This window comes from Pseudorca crassidens, chromosome 19, assembly GCF_039906515.1.
Source record: "Pseudorca crassidens isolate mPseCra1 chromosome 19, mPseCra1.hap1, whole genome shotgun sequence".
NCBI classification, from domain to species: Eukaryota; Metazoa; Chordata; class Mammalia; order Artiodactyla; family Delphinidae; genus Pseudorca; species Pseudorca crassidens.
In genome coordinates, this window is record NC_090314.1 from 11,116,216 (window position 1) to 11,133,192 (window position 16,977).

Sequence of the window (16,977 nt, forward strand, 5' to 3'; positions counted from 1 at the left end):
GGGGCGCCCGCCGATGACGTCACGGGCCAGCCTGCCTTAGAGCCTCGGCGCGCTTTCCAGGGGGTGGAGTCGCCGGGGCATTATGGCTGCCTGCCGGGCTGAGGCTCATGGCTCCGTGAGTGCTGTTCTCTGCCCCTCGTCCCTTTTTTCTTGCCTGTTCCGTATTTTCTTTCTGCTCCTGTAAGCTCCACCTTGCCTCTTTGCCTCCCTGACTTAGCTGGCCGCCCCCAGGCGAGGGGGGACGGTGAGGCTCTTCGTCCCGCCCCTCTCACTGGTTCTGCGATTACATTTATTCCACTATGGCTGTGGCGCCGGCTGTGAACCATAAATACACCTCTGTCCACTCTTTAGGCTTCAAGCCCAATGGGAAGCCAGGAGCCGACGAACGGCTAACTGTGGGGGTGTAGATTCCTGGGGGAGACCTCTGACGCAGCTGTATGGGAAAGGGGTAACCGATAATCTGGAAAAGCTTCTGAGACCCGAAGTACGTGCAGGAGTTAGCAAGAAAAAAAAAAAAAGCGCTAAAAGAGGTTTCAGGGCGGAGGCAAAAAACATGTTCAAAGGCAAGAGACAGAGTAGGTGTCTTTGAAAAACTCAGAAAGTTCAGCTGGGTGGTGGTGGAGAGCTCAAAGGTGACAGCCTCGTAAGTCTTGGTAGGCAGTGATTTCAACCGGAGGATAATTGGGAGTTATTGAAGGGTTTTAAGCAAAAGAGTGGATAAGTTTTGTTTTCGTTTCCTGAGGTAGCAGAGTAGAGAGTGGACTGCGGTGGTCTCCAACCTTTTTGGCACCTGGGACCGGTTTCGTGGAAGACAGTTTCTTTTTTGGGGGGGGATGGTTTCGGGATGATTCAAGCACATTGATTTATTATGGTCTCTATGCAGTCAAACCTCTCTGCTAATGATAATGTGTTTTTGCAGCTGCTACCCAGCGCTAGCGTCACACTGCCTCAGCTCCACCTCAGATCATCAGGCGTTAGATTCTCGTAAGGAGTGCACAGCCTAGATCCCTCACGTGCGCAGGTCACAGTAGGGTTCTTGCTTCTATGAGAATCTAATGCCCTCGCTGCTCTGAAAGTAGGCGGAGCTCAGCCGATAATGCGAGCAATGGGGAGTGGCTGTAAATACAGATAAAGCTTCGCTTGCTCACCGCCCGCTGCTCACCTCCTCCTATGCTGCCTGGTTCCTAACAGGCCACCGACCGGTACCGGTCCATGGCCCGGGAGTTGGGGACCCCTGGACTAGAGAGTATCAGTTAGAACGCTGTGATTTAAATGTAGTAAGAGATGGTAGTGACCCTGACCATGGCAGCAATGTTGAGGTTCCAGAGGTGAAAACAGAGTAAAAAGATACTGAGGAGATAGCATCTAAATTAAGTAAGCTCCCCAGATTAATACTGATATAGGCCGAAGTTTGAGAACACTGTACACTTTCTTCTCGACCTCATCCACTGACTGCATGGCTTTAATAGCCAGTGATAGATGCTGATTTTTCCTAAATCTCTACTTTGACTGTGATCTCTCTCCTGAGCTCTAGTTATATCCATCTGCCTGCCAGAGTCTCCATCTGGCCAACCTACAGGCACCACATATGCCCAACACTGAGCTTTTCAGAAAATCCACCCCTCTTCCAATGTTCACTAACTTGGCAAATAGCACCCTCAACCGAATAGTTCTGCCGTGACATGTGGATGTCCTCTTTCACTTCTTCCTTTCCCTACACAGGACCCAAGTTCAAAACACACTCTGGAGCTAAATCCCCCCATCCCACCCACTCCTGGCTTCTGAGTCAATAGACAGGATCACCTAAATATCAGTTGCATTTTAAACAGAACTTTGGTGATTCTGAGGCATCAGTACCACTTTGAGAAACAGTAGTATTCAGTGTGCCAATGGACAGGTCCTCAGGAATAGGAGCTAAAAGAGAAGATCAAGAGAGGAAGGCAAAAAGTGGGAGTGTGATGTTGGTGGGCAGTTCTGAGTGATAACCTGGTCCAATTTTGACAACACTGACCATGAACAAGAGTGTTTGACTGAGATGGGGTGAAGGTGAAAGTCAATGATAGGGCCATCCACAAGGACACTGAAGTCATCTAGAACTTGAACACTGGTTTTTCAAGCTGTTTTCAAGCTGCTAAAGGTTAACTGGATGTGGAGGAGTGACTGGAGGAGCAGGGATACAGCTATAATGGTTTTGAATTATTACTGGGGATCAAGAAGGGTAAAGGTCATTAAGTATTGTTGAACTCTGTCAGAATTTTAAAATAAATCTGCTTAGCACTAGGAGTAGGCTAAACTGGCCCCCTCCCCTAGAGTTATCTATATATAAAGGCTACTATGTCCCCAGACTCTGGTACATATACAGAGATCGTTCCTGTCCTCCTTAGGAAGCCCACATCTTAGCTACAAAGACAGAACAGGAAACAATTCCAGTGGCATTGTATCTCATATATATTTAGCTTATAGGCACTCAGATGTATACACTCCACTAAAAAAAGAGGGGGATGCTTAAAAATTATACTCTGCTTATGTCCTTTTTTGCAGTACGCGGGCCTCTCACTGCTGTGGCCTCTCCCGTTGCGGAGCACAGGCTCCGGACGCGCAGGCTCGGCGGCCATGGCTCACGGGCCCAGCCGCTCCACGGCATGTGGGATCCTCCCGGACCGGGGCACGAACCCGTATCCCCTGCATCAGCAGGCAGACTCCCAACCACTGCGCCACCAGGGAAATCCCTCTGCTTATGTCCTTTTATGGAATGTCTGTTATTAGGCACATTGCCATTTCCATATACATATTACTGTAGTGTTACGTACTATTCCTTTTGAGCAATTTAAAGGATTTTTTTTGAGGGTGACCTTAGACCAGTCTTGTTTTTAAACTTGCTGGCTTTAGAATCAGACCCCATAGAAGGTGGGCTGCCACTGTATCTGGTGGTCATTGCTCCACGTGCAAGGTACTGTGGGAGCTCCAAGGAGGGAGCAGCATTCTGCCGGGGATGCTCAAAGAAGAGTTCACAAGGAATATTTATTCTAATTGAGCACTTTAAGGATCGGTACAGGTTTGTTAAAGAAAGAGGCAAGACCAAAGCTGGATGGCCAGTTGTCTAAGTTGATTGGCTAAACTAAGACTTCTAAGGTTTCTTCAAGCTCTAAACTGCTTTACTTTACATCTTCATTTTTTCCCGGTTGACTTTTGGTTTTTTTTTTTTTGGCTGTGTTGGGTCTTTGTTGTTGCACGCAGGCTTTCTCTAGTTGCGGCGAGCGGGGGCTACTCTTCGTTGCAGTGCGGGGGCTTCTCTTATTGCAGAGCATAGGCTCTAGGCACCTGGGCTTCAGTAGTTGCGGTGTGCGGGCTCAGTAGTTGTAGCGCACAGGCTTAGTTGCTTCGCGGCATGTGGGATCTTCCAGGACCAGGGATTGAACCCATGTCACCTGCATCTGTAGGTGGATTCTTAACCACTGTGCCACCAGGGAAGTCCTCCCTCTTGATTTTTTAAAAAAATCTATTCCATTATTATTCCCCAGTTTCCTTGGTGGGCAAGATGGTCAGGAAGGTGTTTGAACTCGCTTCACTTTCCTCAGGAGCAAGCCTGGCTTGAGGCTGCCCAGGCCTTCATCGAAGAGACCCTGTGTCCACCTGGCAAGGAGCCTGATGTCCAGTTGACTCAGTTGGTAATTGACTGTGTGAAGACTGTCTGGTTGCCCCAGGGAAGGAACCAGGGTTTAACACTGCCCCTCAGCTACAGGTAAGGAGAAGTGGGATTCCCAGGAAAGTTAAATTTGGGATTGAAAAAGAAGGACTTACCATTTGAGTTGACTAAGGGGAAACTTAAGGGGAGAAAAAGGTGGCCTAAAGAAAACCCCTTCTGCCAGTCTTTCTCATTCTCCATCAAGCTGCTTTCCTTTTCTTGTAGTTCTCCTTAATTGGCTCAAGTCAAGTTTAGAGACAAGGAGAGGGGCGTGAGAAGATAGAAAATACGGAAAAAGAACCCTCAAAGTGGGGAGAGAGGCTGATACTATTTCGTTTTGTGCATTAGGAAACTAAGATACAGACTGTGACTTCAGCAAGTGTAGATCGTTGATTTTGAAAGACCTGAGTTTGAGGTCTTCTGAAGGTGCTTTTTTGGTTTTGTCCTTTTTAACACTATACTACCATTCCTAAACCGTTCTAGGCAATGTTAATAAAGTACTACAGGAAAAGGGTTGCATGGCCAAATAAGTTTGAGAGACATCGCATAAGATAAACTTCTCTAGGAGAATCATGAGGCTCATTGACATGTTAAAGGCTCCGCAAAGTTCTGCAAAAAGAAACCTGCTTACTTCCTCATAGAAGTAACTAGTATCTGGAGTATGAGGGTATATCATTCTTGTGAATATCTTTATATTTTTTCTATCCATGCATCTATCCCTAAGCAATATTCAGTAGTTTTACATACCTTTAGACTTTGTATAAATGGTACCATACCTTGTATATCATCTGCGGTTTGCTTTTTTGTGCTTAGCATTATGCTTGTGAGATTTATTCACATTGATAGCTCTAGGTCATTTATTTTAACTGCCGTGTGGTATTCTGTTACGTGACTAAACGTATCACTTTTTTCTTTTTTTAAAAAAGGTAGAAATCTGTTTAGCTTTGTTTATTTTGTTATTTCCCAATAATAACTGAAAATCCAAAAAGAATAATTGAAAAGTGGTAAGTCAGCAATTTTTAGAAAACTTGCAACCTGTTTAAGTTTCTTGTTATTCTTCAGGATAAATGTAGACTAGATAGCACAATATGTAGAAGATGGTGGATGAAGATAGAGTAAAATTTATTTGACAGGTATAAATATTCATTCATTTTTCCATTTCCCTTCACTGAGTGCCTGCTGTGTGCCAGGTACTGTGGTGGCCTTGAAAGTTGGAGGGCAGTGGCCCATGCAAAAGGTCTGTGGTTATCACCTTCAGTTCCCTGACCCAAACCCTGAAGAATCTGAGAAAAGTGACCCCTATCCTTACTGTTTTCTGTCCTGAAGGTGCCTAGGGTAAAGGCACGGTTCCCTCCAGTTGTTTTTTCCTAGGCTTTTACAGAAGTAGGGAAAGACAAAAAGACTTTTGAGTGAGACATACCTGGCTTTGCCACCTGCACCACTGTGTACCTGAACCTCTGTAAATTTCCTCATTGGTCTGTTTCCAGGGATTTTTGGTGAAGATTCAATGCAATATTGAGTGTGAATGGACCCAGTACAGTATGTGTATAGCAGGGGTGCAACGATGTTAGTTTCTGTCTTTGCCTTTTATCTGCTCTGAAGTCATTGGGGAAGAATGAGGCAGATGTGGAAGGGGTGTGGGCCATCTAGAACAGCATTTCTAATCTTTAGCACTCACATGTAGCTTATGTTCATGAGTGCAACAAGGAGGATAAATTGTCATGTTTTGTAACCTTATCCTGTTTCTTTTCCGCTGAAAAAACCATGGGAGTGGAGATGAGTGAAAAAACCGTGGGAATATAATAATGGTATTACAAAAATGTGAATCTATCACCACTTTGATAATTTAACTTGTATCACATTCTCTGTGATATACCTCACAATTGGTAGTGACTCAGCAGTGTTGCGGCACTTTGCTTAAGAATGGTTGATCTCAAACATCTCTTGAGATTTGGGAGCTTGTGATATCAACTCCCACCTCAGCCTCAGCTTCCCAGCCAGTCTCTAGTACTGTGATACTCCAGACTAGGAAGGAAACCTGGCCGGGGCCAATGAGGTTGAGCCATTAGGCAGATGCCTTAGTGCCCCCACTGAAGTTCTCTGTGGAGCTGAGAGCTGAGATGCTGTCAGGGGAGCAGTTTGTGTTGTCTCTAAAATGTTCTCCCCACCTGCTCATCTCCTCAGGCTGCTCTTACATTCCCACTCCATTTCTCTGGGTCCTCTCTGTGGCACTGTCTTGTTCAAGATATGATTCAGCACAGACTTTCTTCCTGCCTTCCCTAGGTACTACCCAGTGTTTGGACCCAGACCCCATCCTCATTTTCTTAGGCCCTCACTCCCAGTTTTTTCAATCAATCAAACTTTCTTAGTCCAGGTTCCCCATTGATCTTTCCTTGGGATCTTGGGGGATTTGTTGGGGTTGAGGATAAAATTCCTAGGCTTGAACATAGCTTTACGAAACCTCTGTTCCCTTCACTCTGCAGCTTTGTCTCAGTAAAGGACCTCAGGACCCACCAACGTCTCCCATGCTGCAGCCACCTGTCCTGGAGCAGTACTGCGTACCAGGATTGGACCAAAGAGGCCGGACCACGTGGCGTCCCCCTGCCCCGGGAACGGCTGTTACTTTTAGGGACACTAACAGACCTATCAGGGGACTTGGAACAAGAGTGCAGGAATGGAAGCCTCTATATAAGAGATAACACTGGTACCCTGGGCTGTGAGGTGAGTAGGAAGGGGGCAGTCAGATCCCTCAGATACTAATAAGAATGGTGTCTAGGGAGCAAGACAATTAAGTCTCTGAGGGAACAAAGATGGAGGGGGGTGGACTGGATGCCAGGGTCCTGATTAATCCTTGCCCTTGGTCTTTTCTAGCTCATAGATCTGGACCTTTCTTGGTTGGGCCATCTCTTTCTGTTCCCCAACTGGAGTTACCTCCCTCCTGCAATGAAGTCCTCAGGAGAAGGGCACTTGGAGCTCTGGGGTGCCCCTGTGCCAGTGTTTCCCTTGACCATCAGTCCTGGCCCCCTCACCCCCATCCCTGTTCTCTACCCAGAGATGGCTTCCCACCTGCTCAGGCACAGGTAATTCTTCCGTGTAGGGGAGGAGGCAGCACTGTAAAACTGGGACGATGATGGTGGGTCGGTGGAAGGAGGGAAAGAAAGGCATTGAGAGTAATATAGATGGAATGTTCCCAATCACGGGAACAGTGGGGCCTCTCAGAAAGTTAAGAGCCAGATTCTTCCAGGGAAGTGTGCCTTATCTAAGGGCAGGTAGAGTTTGAAGGAGGTTTTTAGAACAATGGCTTTGGGCTATGGAAATTTTACATCACTACTAGGTAATAGTGGAAAGAAAGGCATTTGTAGGGGAGAAAAAAAGAGAGAAATAAAAATGACTTCTGTCTCTACTTTTTTTTAGAAGCAAGCACAGAACTGTGCAGCCAAACCTTGCTGGGGAGCTGGTTCGATTGAGCGCTCTGGTGACAAGTCGAAGGAAAGCCTACTTCATCCTGTCTCTTGGTGGATCATCCCCAGTTGGCAGCCATGTGTCTGTCATCGTGCAGGTGAGGATTAGGGTCAATTCAGGGGTGTGGAGGTGTGGGAGGGGGGTACGAGCTCCTAATAGGAAAGATAACATCATAGGAGGAACCAGGTGGGAAAGGAGGACAGCTGGGGAGAGTTATTTCTGGAACAGTGCTGTTGAGGGAACAGTGTGAGTGACGCCTTCCCTACATACAGGAGGTGGGGAGTAGACTTCCCTGCTGTGCAGCTCATTCAAGGAGACAACTTTTGTATCATGCGTCCCATTTTGAAAACCTGCCAGAATCACTTGTTTTTCCCCTGCATTAGAAGAATGAGCAAGGAGAGTAGTTATCTTAACACCATTAAAACATGAAATACATGTACTTTTAGTAAAACTTGGTACTTATTGTTGAGTCTTTTTACATCAACTGGTACGATTTTATTTTTTTAATTATTATTTTTAAAATATTTATTTATTTGGTTGTGCCGGGTCTTAGTTGCAGCAGGGTGGGCTCTTTAGTTGCAGCTTGCCAGCTCCTTAGTTGTAGCACATGGGCTCCTTAGTTGTGGCATGCAAACTCTTAGTTGCGGCATGCATGTCGGATCTAGTTCCCTGACCAGGGATCAAACCTGGGCTCCCTACATTGGGAGTGGGGAGTCTTATCCACTGTGCCACCAGGGAAGTCCCTGGTATGATTTTAAAGTCATTCATTTTTATACTGATTATTGTTATATGATTTATACAATTATCTGAATAACGTTTCAGAAGCATTCAAAACAATTAAAGGATGAACGGGCTCTTTAACATGCATATCGAAAAAGGAAACTATGAAATTTACTAGCACTATAAGAATTCTTACCTGTATCTGTGTGTGTCATGAGCTGGAGTAACAGTAATTAGAGTATAAAGAAACTGAAAACGCTTACAAACCACCCAAATTTCTAATCTTGTTTTTTCCTCTTGGGTTAAAGAGGAGCTTATGTATATTGTTTACATTAGAATGTTTTAAGTCTCCTAGAGCATTCAAAAATTCTGGGCATGGTAGGATTGGCTCATTCGAGGGGGAAAGCTCTGAAATGCACTTGAATTTCTGCAGGGCAACTAAAGTAGGCCAAGCCCTTTGGGTAGTTTATAATCTTATTGTAGATTCTATATCATATTGATTTGTAAAACAAGCAGAGCATAATACAGAACAGTGTGTAAGTTCCAAGTTGTGTGGTATAGTTGTAACTGCTATAGCAGGTTAGCTAGAGTTTATTATGTGGAGAGAAGCCTAAGGAGGGAGAGTTTAGACTCGATCTGGTTCTTGAAGGTGGCTAGGATTTGAATCCCTAGAAGAGAGGGAGGGCTGTCTGGGACTGGAGTATCACCTGTACCAAGATTGGCCCTTTATTGAGTATATGCTGTATGCTAGGGGCTTTGGTCATTTCAGAGGCACAAAATTGAGTAAGTTGACGGCTCTTGTCCTCTGGAAGCTCTCAGCCAGGTAAGTGAGTCAATGATTACTGTTCAGGGTCATAAGTGCTGGAGTAGAGTCATGCACATGCACAAGGCACTGTGAGGGTGCAGAGGTGGGCTTTGGAATAAGTCTGGGTGCTCAGGGGAGGAGTGATCTTGGTTTGTTTACAGGCTGCTGAAGAGACACATTGGCGAAATACCGTCACTCTAGATGATCCCAGTGAATCACCTCCATGATAGAGGAGTGAGGTCGTGTCTAGAAAGACTGAACTCTGAAGAGAGGAGTAAAGGTTCAGGGTAAACTGCTGTGCCAGGCAGGTGAGGATAAGAGATCGCTAAGCAGTGACGGAGGCGCAGCTGGAGAGGGTTAGCGTCCGTGTTTTGCCCTGGGGTGGTGTGGGCCTGTCTTCCTCAGCAGGGTTTTTGTCTTAGAAGAAGAGTTGAGGAAAGAGGGCTGTGATGCTGTAAACTCAAGGGTGAAGTGTGGGTAAAAAGGGCAGGATTCAGGGGATAGGTATTCAGGTCCTGGCATTCGGACAGAGGAAGGGAAGGACCTCAACGTCTGAATAAAGGAGAAGTGGCTGCAATATTGGGAGGTCCTAGTAAGAGGTTAGAGGAAGTCTAGTGAGCCCAGGGGGAGCAGGGGAGAGCAGAAGCAATAGTATTCAGTCATTCATTCGTGTGTTCAGTCAGACCATCATTAGCTACTTGTTTTGCATAAGCGGTAAGCTTAAGTGAAATCTTGGCAATACCTTACGATGAGTTGTGACGTCCAAGGTCTGACTGGTGGTACTCAGCTGGTTTTAGAGAGAAATGGGGTCTGTGAAGCCGAGCATAGGGGACTGTGAAGTTCAAGTATCCAGAGTCATCAGTGTGTTTTGAAGCCCCTGAGAATGGCAGCCGTGCTCTGGGAGGGACATGCCCTAGAAGATTGTTATACTTATTAACGGTCTCATCTATGTAACTTTTTTCCTTTTGCTTAAATTTCTTCAACAGCCACCTTGCTCCATTCCATAGGAGACCCTCTGCCGTTCATTTTTATTTTCCTACTTGGATGTCTCTCCCTTTCCGAAAGACTGAAAGTCTTCAGCATGTTATTTCTGGGTTTTTTCTTCATCTCGGCCCTTCCATCCTGTCTCTGGCAACTGCCAAGTCCATTCCTCCTCCGTCCCGGCAGGGTTTTCATGGCCTTGCTCATTCTGGGTTCTGAACATTTCTGTGTTGTTGCCTGTGCTTGAGTCCCGCTCCTCTCTCCTCTCTACGTCAGCAAAGCAGAGATGGCCTTCAGGACCTTGGCAAGTTCAGCTTCTTTCACTTGGCCTTCCTGATCATTCCAACCCATCCCGACCTCTTTCTTTCTCTGAAACCTTACCAGATGTGTATTGTTTTTGCCACTTGATCGTACATGGCTCCATGTTATTACTTGGGTTTGTGTCTGTGTTTCCCCGTGGTTTGAAATATGTTGGAGATGAGAGAAGTCTATGATATTTCCCTTAACATCTATCCCAATACTGGATACTTACGTACCGTGTGCATACTGATTAAATAAGTGAACATTGTTTGTATGGCTGGTTTGTATGTTGGAGTGGGATGGGGAAAGGGCAGAATTTTCTGAAAGGAATATTTATATATTTTGGAGAAAGTTGTAGGGCTGGTTTGTGCCTTGGGGGAGGGATTAGGAAATATTTTCCATTTCCATGAGAGGGGAGAGATCCTGAGAGTTCTGTGGCTTAAGATTTAATTGGGGAGCAGGGAAGATGAAGAGGCAAGGAAAGGCTCTCGAGGAGTAGGTCTTTGAGGGTCACATTGTGATGGGAAGGGACCCTGGCAGAGGGGCAGCATCATGGGAAGCCTCTCACGTACCGTGTTGCCTGCTTCCGCACAAGCCAGATCCCTGCGCAGCTGGTGTGGCACCGAGCCCTTTGGCCTCATAAGGCCTATGTGCTGACGGAGCTGCGAGCGTCCAAGCTCCCTGGTCACCGTTACCGGATTTGGATGACCAGTCCCTCCTCCCGGCTTTTGCCACTGAAACCAGAATGTGTGCGAGAGCTGGAACTGGAGCTGGAAGGAGCCCCCTTGGAGACCAACCCCCAGCCACTCCCCATACTCAGCAATCCGCAAGACAAGAAGGGTCCAGGTCCAGACGGTCTCGTCCGGGACTCCAGGCTCTTATCATACACGGTGAGCATAAGGGAGAGATCCTTGAGCCCGAAGGGCAGGAAACGTGGCGGTCTCCAAAGAGGATGGGAACGGGGATCACCTGGCCCTTTGGCTTCTTTGCAGGGAACGGTCACTGGCACGCTGAATCAGCCTGCGGGCCTCTACGAGCTGGACGGGCAGCTGGGGCTCTGCCTTGCCTACCAGCAGTTCCATGGCCTCAGGCGGGTAGTGCGACCAGGAGTCCGTCTGGAGGTATGTGAGGGGCCAGGGCTGATGACAGAAGGAGACCCTTTCAGTAGCTTGTCTTACCTTTACGGGCTGGTCCTTCTTTGCAGCAGGTCGACGCCTCTACAGCAAGATTATAAAAATAATAAATGTGTGTTGGGGCGCGGGGGTACTTTTGTTAAGAATGATTTGGACGAGAGCTCAGGTCAGAAGGGAGTAGAGAGTGGGGCTCTGGGAGGAGCAGTTAGGTCCAGAGCCTCTCCTTTCCAGAAGGGCCTTCCAACTGGAGCTGAAGTGCAGGTGAGCAGCCAGGGCCCCGCTGGCCAGGAGCCCCCGGGCCCACAGAAAGGCTGAGTGAGGCTTCTGGGAGATGAAGCCTTACCGCAGGGGAGCGGCTTGTGATGGAAGGCGAGGCATAAGGGGCTGGAGGGAAGCAACCTGTAAAGGAGAAATTGTATTTCTCCTGGGACCCAGGCAGTGGAAAACTGCATTTAACTCTGCCTGCGATCACTGAGTTGCTTTTTCCCTTCTGCCTCCCCAGCTCCAGGATGTTCACCTCCTGCAGTCAATGGGTGGGGGGACGAGAAGGCCCATGTTAGCCCCCTGCCTCCGTGGCGCCGTTCTACTTCAGGACTTCTCTCGTCTGATGCCTGAGACTCAGTCTTCCCACCGAGCCCCCGGGGCCTCCCTGTATGAGCAGCTGGTGTGGGAACATCAGTTAGGACTTCCCCTCTACCTGTGGGCCTCCAAGGCCCTGGAGGAGCTGGCCTGCAAGTGAGGAGGACGACGGTCTGGGCTGGGGAGTCGGTGGGAGTGGGACACTTCCTCTGTCAGCGAAGCCAGATTCTGGGAGAGACAGGGTCTTTGGGGGAAGTGACTCCACTTCTTTCCGTGGCCAAGGCTGTGTCCCCATGTGCTGAGACACCACCAGTTCCTGCAGCATTCCTCGCCTGGGAACCCCAGCCTGGGACTACAAATCCTGGCCCCTACCTTGGAGGTTCTCGTTCCACCTGGCTGCCCCGGTCGGAATACACACAACGAGATCCTTGAAGAGCCGCATCACTGTCCGCTGCAGAAGGTCTGAGGATGTGGGGGAATGGAGTTGGCAGAGCTAACGCCCTGGGGGACACCCCGGGCACAGGGGACACATAATCTGATGTCTCTTCTCTCTGACAGTACGCTCGACTGCAGACCCCCTGCTCTTTCCCTACACTGGCCGCCCTGAAAGAGGAAGGGAAGTGCAGGGCCTGGGCCTCCTTTGACCCTAAGACCCTTCTGCCCCTCCCAGAGGCTTCTCACCTGCCCAGTTGCCAACTCAATCAGCGCCTGGCCTGGTCCTGGCTCTGTCTGCTGCCCTCTGCCTTCCACCCGGCCCCAGTAAGTGTGTTTCCAGCGGGGCTCAGGGGACTTCCTCTTTTTGCCATTTTGACTACCACTACCGTAGTCCTTTCTTGTCATTTTGATTACACTAGCCTTCTAACTAGAATACTCCACCTCTTCTTGGCCCCCTCTAATCCGTTCTCTTGTAGCAACTAGAAAGGGATGGGGTACAATTGAACATCGATTATAAAACTCTCTTAATTTAACTGCTTCTCTTGTTTCTACCAGTGTGTATAAAATCAAACCCAAACTCCTTATTATGTCTTGGGAGTTCCTCCATGGTCTCCTAGCTCTAACCTCGGTTTGTATACTTTCTCTCTGGCTACTAAATGTGTGAATGCAGGTGCATTTTTTCCACATCTGTCTACCTCACTTCAATATAAATTCTTTGAGGTCACAGACCATGTTTTTGTGGTTCACTTTGTAGCTCTAACAGTTAACACAGTGCCTGGCACGTGGTAGATGCTCAGTATATCTGTTTAATAAGACTTGATGCCTCGGCCTTCGTCTCCTTGTAGGTTCTGCTTGGGATTCTGGTGCCTTCGTCTCGTAAAGGTTGTCTGCGACTTCAGGACCAAAGCGGTTCCCTCCCCTGCCTACTCCTGGCCAAGCCCTCGCAGCCCCTCGCTGACCCCGGGCTCATAGGTTTGGAGTTCAGAGGTGGAGAGAGATGGTGGTGGGGTAGAGGTTCTCCGAACTGGGGGCTTGGCAGAAAGCACTGCTGGGATTTACTAGAGATGCTGGAGTGGCTTCTGTTGATCAACCAGTCTGGCGGGAGGTGTAGGAGGCTGGTATTGGCAGGTGGTGTAAAGGAGCAAGGGGTTCCTGGCCAGAACTACAATTCCCAACATTCACTTCTCCCTCCCTAGGCACACCAGGATGACAACTTCCATTTCTTACCTTCTTAGTGTGGAAGAGTAATGGGGCTTATTTGGGCTTATTGAGGTTTGTAGGCAGGGAAACCCTGGAGAGGAAAGCTTTTCAGATCTCGGAGCAGGCGTTTTAGGGATTTATGAGAAAGTAGAATCAAGGCCTCTCAGCCTAGGTGGCCAGGGGTGGGATTGGCCATGCAGATGGAATGGTTTCTCCCTTGGAGGTATGACTCCTCCAAGATGGGGCTCCGGCCTAGGCCTTCACGTTGTGTTAGGGGAGCATCTCTGGCCTGAGTCAGGCAGTGAGACCTGCAGGGCGGTCGGCTCTACTGCCCATCCCACAAGCCTCCCCTCTTGCCAAAATAGAAAACTTTCTTCCTCCAGGCTGCCTGGTGCGGGCGGAGAGGTTCCAGTTGGTCGTAGAAAGGAATGTCAGAAGCAACTTCCCTTCCTGGAAGGAGCTGAGCATGACAGGCTTCATGCAGAAGAAGCAGGCCAGGTTGGTCCTTAGGGTGGTGGCTGTCCTCTGAGACCCTGAGGGGAAGGGGAAGGGCCCGGTGCAGGTGGTAGAACTCTGGGGCCCACAACATCCAGTGCCTGCATCGCTAAGAAACCTATTCCTTGTCTCTCCCGACAGAGTCTATGTCCAGATTTTCCTGGCTGATGCCCTGATCCTGTCTGTGCCCAGACCCGTCCTTCACTCGGCCACCTCCTCAAGGCCTCCTCAGACAGAGCCCTCCCTGCCAGAGGGTCCCCACATAGGCCAGAGCCGGCTGTTCTTGCTGTCCCACAAGGAGGCACTGATGAAGAGGAACTTCTGTGTCCCCCCAGGAGCCAGTTCGGAGGTGCCCAAGCCCACCCTCAGCTTCCTCGTGTTAGGGAGCTGGCTTGGGGGCACCCAGAGGAAGGAGGGAACTGGATGGGGCCCACCCGAGCCCAGGGAAGGTGAAAACTCGGATCAGAAGGTAAACTGGGGCCTGGGACCTGGGACCTGACGTCCTGTGCCCCAGCTCCTGTCTGAGGGACCCTGCTCTCCCCCTCAGGTTCTCCTCATCTTCCTCAGCTCCTCAGTCCGCTGGTTTGAGTTCTTGCACCCAGGGCAAGTGTACCGACTCGTGGTCCCTGGCCCTCCCGTGAGTGCCCAGTTCACCATGCCCTTCCCCAGAAAGCATTTTTTGGCTTGGGGTCTGGAGAGGAACTTCTAGGTCTCCTAGAAGAAGGGTGGATTTAGATCAAATAGAAGGCCTGTCTGTGTCTGGATCACTTCCTTCACTAGGCTCCAGAGAGGAAACAAAACTGGATCGTAGTATGTTAGGAACCTGTCTCCGGACCAGGACACACTCAGAGACAATCATCTCCCCATTTCCTGGCAGACACCAATGTTGTTCAAGGAGGGTGGTTCATCCTGCGTATCACTGCGTCCTCCGGAGCTGGCTGGCTGTGCGTCCTGCCTCACTGTCCAGGATGAGTGGACCCTGGAACTTGCGAGCTCCCAGGACATCCCAGAGGTGCTGGGTATCAGCAGGGCACTGCCTGAATCCTCGCTGACTGACCTGCTCAGTGGCAAGTAAATGTCCAGCAGCTTCTCCAGCTAGTTTGGCTGCTCTCTCTTCCTCTGCAGTCGTTGGGTGGGATGAACAGCCCATTCTCTGCTACAGTGTGTGTTTCTTGCATGTGATTTAGCTCCTAGAGGAATGATGTCACTCTAAGATGCAAGTTGGGTTTCACACTTGATTTTCCCCCAGTATGTTACTGTTCTGAAACGACTGAGCAGGCTTTCTCACAGTTCAGGAAAAGCTTCAGCAATAAAAGGAAATATAAGAAACAAAAAAAACAAGGACAAAGCTGAAAAGCTTTAGGGAAGAACCTTCCTTTGGTGCAAGAAGTGGCTAACTATGGCTTTAGGAACAGCTGTACTTTCCTCGTGTAGGCTTTTTCGGGGTAGCTGCAGTGCAGTTGAAGAAGCTGCAGAGATACTTCCCCCCTGTGTAAACAAACAAACAAACACCCTACTGGATTACATGTGTAATTTTTACAAAGCCGATCCCTATCAGAAGTGAAAGTTTTCAAGGACCTGTGATTTGAAGGGAGTGGGCGTGGGCCCCAGCATACAAAGCTGTGAACAATGGACTGACTGAGATTCTAGGTGTAAATGCAAGTGCAGATTCACCTCTGCTGGGGCGTTCCCTGGTGAGGCCTCTGAGTGCAAGGCTGTGTGGGTTTTGAGTGATCTGCACAACCCTGCTTTTCCCATGAACCCTGTTACTTTTAGCGTGCGGTTTGAGACAGTGCAAGGCTTTCCAGGGCCTCATAGTTAATGTTCCGGCAGACACTGTAACTCCTTTCTGTCCTTGGGTCTGACTCCAGTCTCTGCTTTCATTGCCTCCATTCTCACTGTATTTCTCTGGCCTTCCAGTTTCACAGACTCCTTGGTGTCTTTCTCAGCTGAGATTTTGTCACATCTCTGGATAAAGCCTGGTAATGACATCTGTTTTGGGGAAAGGTATGAAATAGAGTGATGGGACCTTGTGATCCTGAGAGAGACCACTGACCCCTCGCCTCTCCTTCTGTAGGGAGCTCTGGGGCCACGAGACGATGTGTGAAGCTCACCGTAGCCCTGGAGACGGCCGACTGCGAATTCCCCCCTCACTTGGACATATATATTGAAGACCCACACTTGCCTCCCCCACGGGGACTTCTTCCAGGAGCCCGAGTCTACTTTAACCAGCTAGAGAAAAAGGTTTCCAGGTGAAGATCTGTGTTGATGTCCTTGCCTCCCCTTCCCACTGATGTGGTTCTCTTGAACGCTCGCCCCTACGTGTGTGGCAATGACACCTTCTCTTTGGTATTACGTTTGCTGTGTTTCTCTGGCGTTTATGCCCTCTGCCCCCGCGAGATGTTCCAGACCAGTCCTTCCCTTATTCTTCCCTCTGCTCCAGTAGAGCCGGGGTTAGGGCATGTCCCTCGGGGGAGTGGCCTGGCCTGTGTTGCAGTCCCAGCTCCTACCTCACATTGACTTCTTTCTCCTCATCACTCTTCCTCCTCCCCCTGCAGATCCCACAATGTTTACTGTTGTTTCCGGTCGTCTACCTATGTGCAGGTCCTGAGTTTTCCCCCAGATACCACAATCAGGTCAGTGGCCCAGGCCTCGGTCCCTAAACTTCACAGCCTCACATCTGCATACCATACCTGTTCCAGGGTCTGGAATTTTTGCCATAACTACAGTCTTCTCCACTCCTAGCAAAATATGTTGAGTTGCAAGGATTTCCTCTGCTTCAAATAAAAGATGTCCAGTACCTATCATTTTACCCAGAAAGATTTAGCATTCTAGGATTTTCAAGGCTTTTCAGTCCAAAATACAAATCTTTCTTGGCTAACATCTTGGTTTTTCAAGACTGAGAAATAACTGATGACAATCAGAGATCAAGAATCAAAATGGGGGACTTCCCTGGTGGTCCAGTGGGTAAGACCCTGCGTTCCCAATGCAGGGGGCTCGGGTTTGATCCCTGGTCTGATCCCTGGTCGGGGAACTAGATCCTGCATGCTGCAACTAAAGATCCCGTGTGCTGTAACGAAGACCTGGCACAGCAAAAACCAGGAAAAAAAAAAAAAGAGTCAAAATGGGGGCCATGGGGCTTCCAGGAGAGCACAGAAGCCACTACTGTCCCCATCCGTATG

At 48.8% G+C, this 16,977-nt stretch overlaps 1 protein-coding gene across 4 annotated transcripts in view; it reads left to right on the top strand.

The window, feature by feature from the left end:
* Positions 1–21: 21 nt before the first annotated feature.
* Positions 22–16,977, top strand: part of CTC1 (CST telomere replication complex component 1) — an 18,657-nt gene continuing 1,701 nt past the window's right edge. For 2 of the 4 annotated variants that reach the window (XM_067715388.1, XM_067715390.1), the window contains exons 1-18: positions 66–115; positions 3,522–3,742; positions 6,169–6,406; positions 6,557–6,765; positions 7,100–7,244; positions 10,553–10,843; positions 10,946–11,074; positions 11,589–11,821; positions 11,948–12,125; positions 12,224–12,424; positions 12,946–13,072; positions 13,684–13,798; positions 13,937–14,264; positions 14,343–14,432; positions 14,673–14,866; positions 15,716–15,777; positions 15,873–16,047; positions 16,354–16,431. In XM_067715388.1, coding sequence (XP_067571489.1) covers positions 83–115; positions 3,522–3,742; positions 6,169–6,406; positions 6,557–6,765; positions 7,100–7,244; positions 10,553–10,843; positions 10,946–11,074; positions 11,589–11,821; positions 11,948–12,125; positions 12,224–12,424; positions 12,946–13,072; positions 13,684–13,798; positions 13,937–14,264; positions 14,343–14,432; positions 14,673–14,866; positions 15,716–15,777; positions 15,873–16,047; positions 16,354–16,431 — 3,047 coding nt within the window. In that variant the 5' untranslated portion in view covers positions 66–82. Of the gene's footprint in view, positions 116–3,521; positions 3,743–6,168; positions 6,407–6,556; positions 6,766–7,099; positions 7,245–10,548; positions 10,844–10,945; positions 11,075–11,588; positions 11,822–11,947; positions 12,126–12,223; positions 12,425–12,945; positions 13,073–13,683; positions 13,799–13,936; positions 14,265–14,342; positions 14,433–14,672; positions 14,867–15,715; positions 15,778–15,872; positions 16,048–16,353; positions 16,432–16,977 lie in introns of those variants that run through there. The other 2 variants (XM_067715389.1, XM_067715391.1) reach the window with 2 other exon arrangements.